The sequence below is a fragment of the Pseudomyrmex gracilis genome, unplaced genomic scaffold (genome assembly GCF_002006095.1).
Source record: "Pseudomyrmex gracilis isolate BER0280 unplaced genomic scaffold, ASM200609v1 scaffold_271, whole genome shotgun sequence".
Classification (NCBI taxonomy): Eukaryota; Metazoa; Arthropoda; class Insecta; order Hymenoptera; family Formicidae; genus Pseudomyrmex; species Pseudomyrmex gracilis.
In genome coordinates this window covers 135,584-148,247 of record NW_018020855.1, presented here as the reverse complement: position 1 = coordinate 148,247, position 12,664 = coordinate 135,584, and the positions used below count along the sequence as shown (strand labels likewise).

General features: G+C 37.2%; 1 protein-coding gene across 1 annotated transcript in view; it reads right to left on the bottom strand.

Moving 5' to 3' along the window:
* The window catches only part of LOC109859613 (ecdysone 20-monooxygenase), an 18,446-nt gene extending 6,866 nt beyond the window's left edge, over window positions 1-11,580 (bottom strand). The window contains exons 1-2 of the mRNA XM_020438004.1: window positions 11,438-11,580; window positions 169-304 (exon numbers count right to left, since the gene is read on the bottom strand). Coding sequence (XP_020293593.1) covers window positions 169-304; window positions 11,438-11,500 — 199 coding nt within the window. The 5' untranslated portion in view covers window positions 11,501-11,580. The remainder of the gene's footprint in view (window positions 1-168; window positions 305-11,437) is intronic.
* Window positions 11,581-12,664: the final 1,084 nt, after the last annotated feature.

Below are 12,664 nucleotides of genomic sequence, written 5' to 3'. Positions count from 1 at the left end.
ATATATATATATATATATATATGTATATATATTTGCTGTTTATATATATATAATTATATATATATATATATATATATATATATATGTTATATATATATATATGATGTCAATGACCGATATCGCGGGTCAAAGGTCTGAGCGAAGGGAAGGAGTTGAGATTCGACTTACCGGCGTTTGTGTTGTGATTTCTGGTCCAGAACCACCAGGGCGGTCGGTAACCTGTGGCCAGCACAAGAATCGCGAGAAGCGCCGCCGCGATCGTCTCGAACCACGCTCCGGACAGCAACATCCTCCAGTCAAATCCCTGTGCACATTCGTGTGAAAAAAAAAAAGATCAGAGAAAAATTCCCGCGATATGAAAAAAAAAAAAACAAAAAAACGAAACGCTCGTCGCTTTTACGTCGGGACAATTTCGTGCGCGCGCGCGCGCACGGTCAAATCGAGAGCGCAAAGAGAGAGAATAATTTCACTGCGTTATCGTAATCGCGCGCGCGCGCGCGCGCGAGTGGCGTGCCGCGATTATCTCGTTACACACCGCGCGCGCGAAACACTTGTTGTCTCTTCTTGTCGGCGTAGATAGTACAACATACTACACGCCGAGTAACGCCGTATCTTTCGCGGGAGTGTGTGAATTCGTCTTTTTCAGTCATTGTTATAAGGACGGCGAAACGTTGACGCGCCGTCGTTGTGAAAATATTTTTGCGCAATCTCTTCGCGAGCGCGCGCGCGCCGCGCTCACGTTATTGTTGTTGGGGCGCGCGTTTGATTCTTATCTCAGCTGAATTTCACAGCTGAATATATTTTGCATTAATTTTAAAACTAATGCGCGAACACACACAAGCGAGAAATACACATCAAATACTTACTCCGCAAGTAAGAAACAAGAGTTTCTAGAATAAATAAATCTTTTTTTTATAAACAATCGTAAGACGCGATATGACGCAGAAAAATGTTTCTATATATAAAACGTAGAATTTAATCATTTTTTTTTGTTATCAAAACAATTCACAATCTTTCGCGATATTATTTTGTTGGTTTTTTTTTCTTAATTAAAGCGAGGACTCGGTTTGCGGGGCGACTTTCGGGTTTGGTTTTCTCACACGGAGTTGCTTGTACACGCGATAGAAAAAAGAAAAAAAAAAGACACGGTACTCACGGCGATGGAAATGCGACGGATATATATAATATATGTAAATATATAAGAGACGGTTTCTCGCGTTACAATCGCGTATATACATTACGTAGGCGAATGTATCAGACCTCGCGTATCAGACGACGCTTTAACTCAGTTGTAATTGGCGACACGCGTCTTTTGCGCGATCGGTTTTCACGCACGACTCCGATAACGCGCTACCCGCGCTACTCTCTCTGATTTAGCACTAAAACGCGCGCGACGCCGCCACGAGAGGGAACAATAAAGGTGCGAGCACATTTTTCTTCGACCGATTCTCTCACCGAGGAATAAAGGAGTTAGGAGCGAGAGAAAAGGAAAGGGGGCAGAAAAAGGAGAAAAAAAAAAAAAAAAAAGAAGAAGGGAACACGACGTGTCTCGAAGAGGGAGAGTAAAAGAAAGAGAGAGAGAGAGAGACGGGGGAGCGAAAAATCGCGCGAGCGCGCGCGGATAGCAGCGGCTTGTTTTATGGATCTCTCTTTGCGATTGACTGAGTGCCCCAGTGTTATTCGCGGAGCTCCGCCGCGATTTCTCTATTTGCAATTCGCCGCGATAACGCTCCCGGTGTTGCCCCGATGATCCCGACTCCCCGTAACCACGGATCTTTCTCTCTGACTCACTAACGTGTGTACGCACACACACACGTATATATATATATATATTGGATATATATATTGAGATATATATATATCTCCGTGTAACAGCTCTCCAATATATATATATATATATATATTGAGAGATATATATATATTAGAAATATATATATATATATTGGATATATATATATATTGGAGAGCTGTTACACGGATCGGGAAGAAAATGGTTTATAAACGATATGTACCGGCGTGATAACCGTGTAATTGCGGGTATTTCAGTGCCGCGGTCTTCGAACAGAGAGACGAGAAATCTCGACGGTACATTATATCCATAGGTACATACATATATATATATATATATCTTTACTCAAAATGATTCAGCACGTTTAATAAACGTTATAGAGCAATGTCGGTGATGTAGTTCTTCGCAAAAGAAACGGCAGAAAAATCAGTTTTCGCTCATTCTTCACACGCGCCTTTAATAAGAATCTCGTCTTAGCTGAGACTGAACTTTCTTGAACGCAGATTTTTTTTTGAGAAAGATCCTTTTTTTTTTTTGTATTTTTCTTACATTAAATACGCGCGCGTACTCTGATTGAGACAACTTAAATTTCGAGCGTATTTTTATCTCTTATCTCTTTTTTTAATCTTTTACGAACAAATGGGATGTACGAAGAAACCGCGACGGACCATCGTATCAAAATATCTCTCTTGTTGAAAAATCTGAGAAATAAGTGTAAAAATAAATTACACTTATAAAGCGCACGTTGCGGTTGTGAGCGAGGAGATAAATTTAATAAAAAAAACGGAAATTGCGGGTAATTGAATTATTTAAGCTTGCAAAATTTTTTGTTTGTATTTTGTTCTTTTGTTTTGTTTTTTTTTTTTTTTTGTTTCACTGATTATGATTGATTTACGATTTTCGCCGAAAGAGAAGAATGCGAGGAGAAACAAGAAGAGAAGGAAGAGCGAACGAACGGGCGTCGCATTCCACGCCTGGGTTCTTTGTAGCGGTTTCCGTGTACACGGGATGCATTTTCTGACCGGTTATATTGTTCGTTCTCATTAATGACTTTAATTAAGCACACCGCTACGGTAAGTGCCGTCCCTATCATCAGCGCACGGTAATCCCGCGCGCTGTACCCAACCTGTTGCACACACGATGAGAGAATCTCTCTCTCTCTACCTAGGGATGGTATATCTCTCCGCGAGGAACGTGATGCACGCGAACATCAGAAGTTGCGGCGAAGCCGCATTCTTCTCTAATAACGTAACTACGTTTCTATTTGTTTTTCTATTTTATTTTAACTTACACATTCACCTATTTTACTTTGTAACAAGCGCGAACATATAAACATATCGTTGAAACCGGGGTCGCGACGAGAGACTGGCATATTATCGAATTAACCGCCTTTAAGATACCAGAAAATTATATTTTTAAGCGTTAATATCACACCGATATATTGTCGAAAGAGTTTAAAGTCTCATATAAAAATAAATGTTTCTTAATATGTAATTCTTGCTCTTATTCAACAAGATATATATACTTTGTGTATATAGATATACTTTATATAAATATAAATATATATATAATATCAACTATATATATATATATAATATATATAATATATATATATATATATAGAGAGAGAGAGAGAGAGAGAGAGAGAAAGCAGATTTTTAAATACTGTATTAAATATTAGAAAAGAATTCAAACATTATTTATATTTTTTTGCAAGGAAAAAATAAAAAAAAGGATGCAAAATGTCGCATTTTTCTTTCGTAATTAATTATGAACGAAATATATAAATTGTTTACAAATTTTATACGCGCGCGCGAGCGCGAAGACTGGATTTCCGTTGCTTTCTTCTTTTAAATCGCCTATTTTTTGCGCACTTAAACGTTTATGATGTTCGAACCTGTTTTACTTTTTACGAAACGGACACTATTCTTAGCTCGCGCGACTTTACGCTAATGATTTTCCGATCAGAATCAAGCCTCTGGATCTAATCTCTAATAAAGAGGTCTAATAAAGAGCGTGAAAAAATGTATCGCGCTTCACACATCTCACCGAACCAGTCCCACGCTAAAAGAAAGACGACAAGGTCCGGCGCTTGACGCGCGGCCGTCGAAAGATAGCTCCTTTCTCTCTCTTTTCCTTTCTATATTTCTCTCGTTGCGATCTATTTTTTGTTCGTGTTTCGAAAAAGAAATCAAAAACAAAAAAAAAGCACAGGTTTAAATTAAAACTCAAATTTGCACGCAAAGAGCAATAATAAGTAACAACTTCTGACAAAGAATCATTAATAATATTACATGTAAAATATTCAGATTGTGTTTTTTGTTTTTTTTTTTTTTAAGATTGATTTAAAACTATCTCTTTAACTTCGTGCAAATTTAATGACAAATTAATAACGGCAATAAACGTCCCGAGAGCTGTTAAAAAGCCGTGTATACGAGACTGTGTATGTGAAGCATATTTTTGTGCTCGGTTAAATCGGCAAATTGCACGCACACAGGCGCGCGGACACGCGCTGTGCGTCGTAGACGTCGTGATGATAACAAACGCGACTTAATTTCTGAACGAAGACTTTGGAATAACAGAGTAGTGTGTATGTTGCCAACCAGCAAAATAAAGATTATTGTTTCAACAAAATGTTTTTTTTTTTTAACTTTTTCAAAAAAAAAAAGAAGACGAAAAAAAACTAATCTGTCCTGTACCTTATCTTTGCTATTGCTGCAATTGTCTTTTTTGTCTCTTACAAACGTGTGCGAATGAAGAAATATAATTTATAAATTATAAAAAAATAGAATTTATAAATTATAAAAAATATACATATGTAATTTTTACGAATAAAACAAAACCTATTCGAGGCGATGTTGCAAACTCTCTACGTTGCAACAGAAGTTGTAACAATCGCATCACAAGATCGCGTGTGTGTGTGTGTGTGTGTGTAAAATGATAACTTTCGAATTGGAATAATCGAGAATCATACGCGCGTGTATGTGTTTGAACGCGAAAAATCTATTAATTGGTTTTTCAAGAATTACAAATCGAAGACATACCAGACAAGACGATCTCATTACGCTATCCAGTTATCGCTTATCATAGGGTTATTGTTTAGTTTCTGTTCTAACACGATTTCTGTGTTCTAATCGCCTGTCAATTATAACGACGGGAGATGAATAATCATCGTACGCGCGCGCCTTTATTAATAGTACAGTTATGGTAATTTATCTATTCTCAACGCCGCCGCCGCCGCCGCCGCGTTCAATCTTAAATCTCTTGTATTAACGTTGCTCGGGTACTACTTTTTCCGCGCTCGCGTACAGAACGCGAAAATTATTTCTTGCGCAGAGCAAATTGCTCGTTATCAAGCGAATTAATTAATAATTTTTTTTCCTATATGGAGGAAAAAAATTATTTCGAAATATATATGTGCACTGAAAAAACAGTTTTGTTGAGATTACCAAACTTTGGTAATCTCAACCAAAATTTAGTTTCCAGAACACTTTATTTGGTTTAATTTACCAAATTTTTGTTATCTCAACAAAACTGCTTTTTCAATGTGTATACATATATATATATTTAAGCACATTCACGCACAACATCCTGCGAACGGCTCTTCATGTCCTTACATTCATATACTATAAACGAATTAATTAGATTTTTTTTTTCGCGTAAGTTCATCCGTATTATCGTATTGTCTTTGATTTGATTCACCCTGCGCTCCCTCGATCGTGTAACAAATCGACACGTAACAATCGATTACACTGTGTAACATTTGGGTTTTCGCCTCCCTTTGGTGAAGAAGATGATTTCGACAGATCTTGACGAATCATGATCTCGAAATTTCGCTGTCACGTCGAGATTTGAAAAAGATGATGAGATAAAAAATAATTTTCGAAAATAGCGATCCCGACAAATCTTTTTCTTGTTTATCACTAATAAATTATGAAATCTCTCTCTACTTTATCCTCTTGGACATCACGTAAAGAGTACAATATTTATTCTCCATAAAACGAGCTTTCTTACGTGTTACCATGCTAGTTTTACATAAACTTTATCTCTGTAACACGCACATCTGAATTCATAGAAAAGTTGATTTTTCATTAAATCTTTTTGAAGCTCGAGAAGTTACCAAACTACGAAATATATCTACGAGCCGATCGCAGAATGTTGTGCGGAAAAATGTGTATATATGTATATATATTAGGTCTATCGGAAAGTTCTGTCCGTTTTTGGAATAAAACAAAATACAAATTCTTCTTAATTTTTCAAAAATGGGATATACAAATTGCCCTCACGCTGGCAAGAAATCATTAATAATAATGGCAATTATATTATTTAATCAAGTTTATTGACGGTAAGAAAAATTTGTATTTTGTTTTATTCCAAAAACGGACAGAACTTTCCGATAGACCTAATATATATATATACATATATTTGTTCGCGTGTAAATTTTTTTACACGCGAGTTTTTTAATTGAATTTCAATTCTTAAATTCATATAAGACGCTGGATTTGCATCACATACGAGAGATCCCGTCTACCCCCCTAACTAATTTTTCAAAATATTGCGAAAAAATATTTATTTATTTATTTTTCATTATTAAAAGAATATACAATGACAAACACAAACACGCTTGTATTAATCTCAGAATGCTTCCCTCACCACGTACGTTCGACCAGTTTGGGTCATATGTGAGACCCCACACAGGAACTTATTGTTAGATTTCATGAGCTTTTTTTTTTTATGTTATGGCGGATATTGTAATATTTGTAACACTCGAGCAAAGGGGAGAAAACAAAATGCGCGGCTGTATTGTAATAAATATTATCGCACGTATATTATATCACTCTTTTTTATTACGCAACGAACAATTTGCTTTATATAGAGTTAGCGAAAGATTATATATATATTTGTCTCCAAATATATATATATATATATATATATATATNGAAAGATTATATATATATTTGTCTCCAAATATATATATATATATATATATATATATGTCTCCAAAATATATATATATTTATTTTTATATATTATATATATATATATTTTTATATATTATATTTATATATATATATATATATATATATATATGTCTCCAAAAGAGTATACGGTTATAATTCGAAGAACGAGATACTCGGAACGCGTAACATCCTTCGTGAAGAAGAGTTGCGTCACACGTGTGTTTTGTCTCAATATCTTCTCACGTGTGAGAAAACAGGAATGTAACACTATATCGATTATTGATCGACATAACGAGATGATTTTGGCGAAAAGAAACGCATTTATAAACGGACGAACATTCCTTCCCCGCTGCAACGCGCGTCTTCCCGGAAGGAATATATCGGAAAAATAACCAAGACGTTCTCCTTTATCTCACCTCAACTGACCTATTCGTCGAAATCTACGGTTCTATTTTTTCTTTTCGTTCGATAACCCTATCCCTATCGAGTAAATTATCTTACGCTTGTGTATTTCGCGCACCACCGCAATCCAGAAGAATAATAGCATATAATAACAAACCCGATCGCGCGAATGTAGGTGATGTCGCGAAATACGAAACATACGTGTTAGGGAAAAAAAAAAAACGTTAATCGTAAAAAATTTTGCCGTCAAATTGCACATCAGCGAAAAATTGCTGAAGAGCTCTCAAATGCTACTCCGTCTGTGTAGGTTGCATTTTCTGTTTCTTTTTTTTTTCCTCATTCACAAAATTCAGAGAAGCGGAAATTCAAGTGTAACAAACTATTTTTTTAGTTGCTCGTTTCAATCAATATAATTTATATAAAGACAAGATTTGACAAAATTTCCGCGAATATGTATTTGATAAAAAATCTTGTTTTTAATTTAAAAAAGTTTTATAAAGTAAACTAAAAGATGTGATAAATAATATAAATGTTTTTCTGAATCTCCTGCTTTTCAATTGGTTTAGAAATTGTGTAACTTTTTTTTACTTTACATGATCGAAAAAAGATAAAAAATAAAAACGCGCAATATTGTGTGCATTTATGAATTTCTTAAACTCTTTTCCTCCAATCGGAGTTTTACATAAGTTGTGCTTCAAACAATGATATTCGCAGTTGATTGAATTGAGATCGATCTTACGAAGATCACGGAATGGATATATTGCAAATATCGCGCGCGAGTTTCGCCACGCGAGAGGAAAAGTGCGATTATTACGCGAATTGCGAATCTCGTCGCGCGCGTTTCCGCGTGTAACGTTTTCTCTTCGCTCTGAGCACGACCGTGTGTGTGTGTGTGTGTGTGTGTGATGATAAATTGCGGTTCCCGTTTCTCGAAGAGAGTAGATTACACGTCTTAACGCGTTCGGAGAGCTCTTCTTTTCTCTCTTAACGTAATCGTCGCGCATTAAGCAAAATCACCACCGCCGCATGTCAACGGCACTTAACATTTCGCAAATAAAATGATTGACCATCACGCCGCCGCCGCGGCCGTCTCTATGCGTCCGTCCGCCGCCGCCGCCGCCGCCGCTGCGAGTGCCCGCAAATTAAACGGCCTCCTCCAGAAAAGCATCATCATGTGCCCGCGACACATACACAGGGTGTGTGTTGAGATAACGAAAAAAGAAGTCGGAGAAAACAACACACACTATACATATATATATATATATATATATAGTCACATCGCACACACACTTACACGTGTTTATAAAAAGTTATCTGATATTATACAGACACTCGAAGAGAGAGAGAGAGAGAGAGAGAGAGATATTCAAACACAAAGTTTAAACGTTTCTTAACACAATTCCGATTTTTTTTTTTTTTTTTTTTTTTTTTTTTTTTTTTATCGCGCGTTATCTGGGCAAATGAGGTGTCAAGTGTGTGAGCCGCGAGTTTTCTTTCTTTTGTTGGCATTTCTCTTCGCTTCTTGAAATGCAACGAGCGAGACCGAAGAGAGAGAGAGAGAGAGGGAGATCGTTGATGGGGGAGAGAGAATCTCTTCTCTCCCATGTGAGATATACGACACAACGCGCAGGTTGTGTGTGCGATAATGTGTGCAACGTGTTATTAGCTATCGCACTGACAATGAGAGATACGCTCTCACTCTCTTGAAAGAGAAATAAACGTGTATATTGCTTCAATAACACAGAAAAATAATCGTCAGAGACCGTCAACCGTGATTGTCACACACTCTTGTTTTAACGAGCGGGAAATGTATTTTATAAACTTTGCGTATATAAATATATCTTACATTGTTTGTTCGTTTACATGTTTGTGTGCGATAACAAAGTCTTTAGTCTTATTTATATTATTATTATATACTTTTGAAATGTCTTTCTACCTTGTGGAACACAGGTCACAAGGAATAACATAAGTTGTTTTATGTACATTTGGTAATCCTACACGTTATATCTATCATCGCTGTCCCCAGTGTCGCTGGCGACGCAACTTTATCTTCTAACACACGTATTGGGGAAAAACTTTGAGAAGAAAAACGACGCATCTTCATATATATATTTAAAAAAAAAAAACGAAACTTTTCATTTTTCTCTTGTTTGGATTATTAAAATAGAGAATAAAACAGAGAATATTTTTCTCGACAAAATTGCAACATTCTCGAAATCACGACACAACAATCTTACACATGTGTGTTTGTGTGTGTTTGTGACATAATAAAATTACAATAACAGTATATGTCTTAAACAACGTTTTTTTAAATAAAATTTTTTTGTCTTCTCAAATATATTATAGAGATTATTTATTTTTATTTTAATTACATATTTATATTGGAATAACAATTACTGTCAATTGATTATCATATTTTATATAGTTATTTTGCCAAATTTTTTGTCAAATTTTTATTTACACTCTTCATTACTTGTTATATTTATAATAATTGTTGTTCTCTTTTTCTCTCTCTCTCTCTCTCTCTCTGCTACAAAATAAATATAATTTAAAAATATTATATCAGCAAGTAACGTTCAAAAGACCTTAAAAAAGGTGCACTCGTCGTGTGAGAAAAAATCTTTTTACTAGGATTTGTATTTCGACTCCAAAAGAAAAGATATAAATCACATACAAAAAGAGAAAATAGATAAATGATAAAAAGTGTAGAAATTTCTCTACGCAACGAGAAATTTTCTCTGCCAGCCAAAAAATTTATTATAATTTTCAATGAAGACGATTTCCAACGCTGTAAGCAAGCGTACAGATAAGTACTTCACGTCAAAACTGTGTTATCTGTCAAAGTCACTATCACATTTCGTTGTAAACATAAGGATCGTTTTCCGAGTGTTCCCAACTTTTTACAAGACAAAAAAAAAGTCTCTCGAGAGAAAAACTCGAGAGAACAAAACGAAATTTATATAACACGACGATTTCGATCTTTGATAAAAAAAATTGATAAAACAAATCAGCGAGAAACGAATCTCTCGTCTCGTGTGGAAAAAAAAAAACTTGCTTCCCCTTTGTGTGAATTTTGCGTGAAACAGCGGAAACAACAAACAATCTTATACGATATAACAACGCACTGGATGATGATCACTAAATATATATTTCGCGATCGCGATTGTCATAATTACCATGACGCCGTCGTCCTCGGACCGGCAAAAATCACCGCAACCCGTCTCACATCAATCGGCGAATCGCACGCATATCTCCGCACTTACTGTCGCGCACTGTCTCTCTCTCCAACGGGCAACGTCGACTTATCCGCGCCGAATTCTTCTCACTCTCTGTCCCAGGGTCTGTCTGCGAGAGAGTAAATCGGCGAGAGCGCCGAGGTCTCCTCTCTCGCGCTCTGACGGCGCGCGCGGCCCCCGATCGGCCTGGCCGGTCGCGGCGGACCCGGAAATCGGAACGGCTCGCGTGCCCGTGCCACAGGTGGTAGTGTGTGGTGGTGATGGTCGTTCCCCAATGGGATAAAAACAGATAGCCGCGAGCGGAGCACACACGGGCCGTTCGTCTTATAGGGTGTCTCGCAAAAAGCGGGATTGCGCGCGGCAGGAATGCGCTCTTCTTCTCGCAATTGCGCGATCGATCGGTCGATCGATCGACCTCGCGTTTTCCAATTCTTCGCAGTTTTTTTATTTTGTTTTTGTTTTTGTTTTTATCAAACTCTATTAATTAATTAATAATTGCATTCTTTCTCCGTTTGCTACGTTTTAATATTTTTTTGAGATGTAAATTTATATGCAAACTGAAATATTTTTATTTTAAGTTGAGCTCGTCAACTTGTAGATAATCCTTCTTTGGTTTTATTGGAGAAGTTATAATTGGTTATAATTAGTTAAAAATTTTTTTAAATCTTTTTTCTCTCTTAATCTTTATTTTACAGATCATCATCATTTTACCGCGTACTTTTTTTACCGATAAAAGTGTATTGTTGTGTATTGTTTACATATATTATATAAAATTACACGTGTACATGTAATTTTTTGAAAGTACGGTACAAGTTTTATAAAATAGTTTTTAACACACGCGATAGAAAAAAAATTAAGATTCAAATATTACGGTATTTCTTAATTTTAGTCATAAAAATTACACTTTTTTATTATACATATTTTATTATATTTATGAAAAAAAAAAAAAAAAAAAAAAATTGTCGCGTCTGTTTTGAGAAAATTTTGGATTCAAGCACACAGAGAGAAACTCACACTCAAATTATTATTTTTTGGATGTACAAACTTACGTGCTTGAAGTGTGTTATCATGGTCGTCGCCATCGTGGTAAAAGTCATCTTATCTAACAGCATCTCGATATATATAATAAAATTTATATTGTATTGCGTGAAAATTTCAAACGCCGTGAGAGCGAGAAGAGCAGCACCCCGTGAAGTCGCCCGCACGAACTGCCGCAATGACGACGATGGTAAACATATATATACCGGCTCGTCGGACGGAGGCGGCGACACTGATCCCAAAAAGCTCCTCCTTGTGAACCCTCCGCGTTTTCCAAAAATTCCGAAACCGTGACAGAAGATAGTAAGAGAGAAGGCGGCGGGAGAGGTTGGATGAGAGGAGGATGAGAGAAGAGATGTTGTGTTGAAGCAAGAGAAGAGAGAGAACGGTGGGAGAGTGTATAAGGAATTGGATGAAAGATCAAGGAGGAAGAGAGAGAGAGAGAGAGACAAAACCTCACGCGGGGATCATGGAGGGTTCCCCGGTGGGACGCGCCAGGTGGGAGCGAGAAGAAAACAGACTCGCGCGAGACTAACAAACGGATGTGGGAGTGAGAAGAAGCATGGAGAAGCTGAGAAAGGAGAGACGAGAAAGGGGAAGAGGCAAGAAGAGGCTGAGGGAAGGAAAAGATCAACAGCGAGAATGAGAAAAGGGAGAGAAAGAGAAAAAGAGAGAAGGAAAGAGAGAGAGAGAGAGACAGAGACATAGAGAAAGAGAGAGGGAGAAAGCATATGTCCGACGAATGGAACTTTAATCGTGGGTTAATTGCCTCATTGTCCAATAGAGATCGATCGGAATGAAAAACCGGATTTGTTAATTGCGATACTCTAGGAACACCGCGCAGCGTGGATCACGGACAGTGTGATTATATATATCGTGGTCCTTCCCGCCAATATATATTTAGCAGTTCTCTCTCTCTCTCTCTCTCTCTCTCTTTTTTTATTTCTTCCGAGAGAGACGTTATGTCTCTCTACGGGTTTGCTGCTGAGCAACCGCGCAGCGGTTCATCGTTTACGTCGTAACGTAACGTCGTCAGAGAGACGAAACTCTCTCTCTTATCTCCTTATGTCCTCTCTCTGTTTATGTGCCCTGTTGCGCGCCCTGCCCGGTCCTGCGACCACGACATGGTTGGCCGTCAACTATGGCGGGGCCCGGGGAATCAGTGAGAACCCACATACGCGCGCTAACTCACGCGCGGTGGGGGTTCCCGGATGACAGACGGCTCAGAACGGAGAATA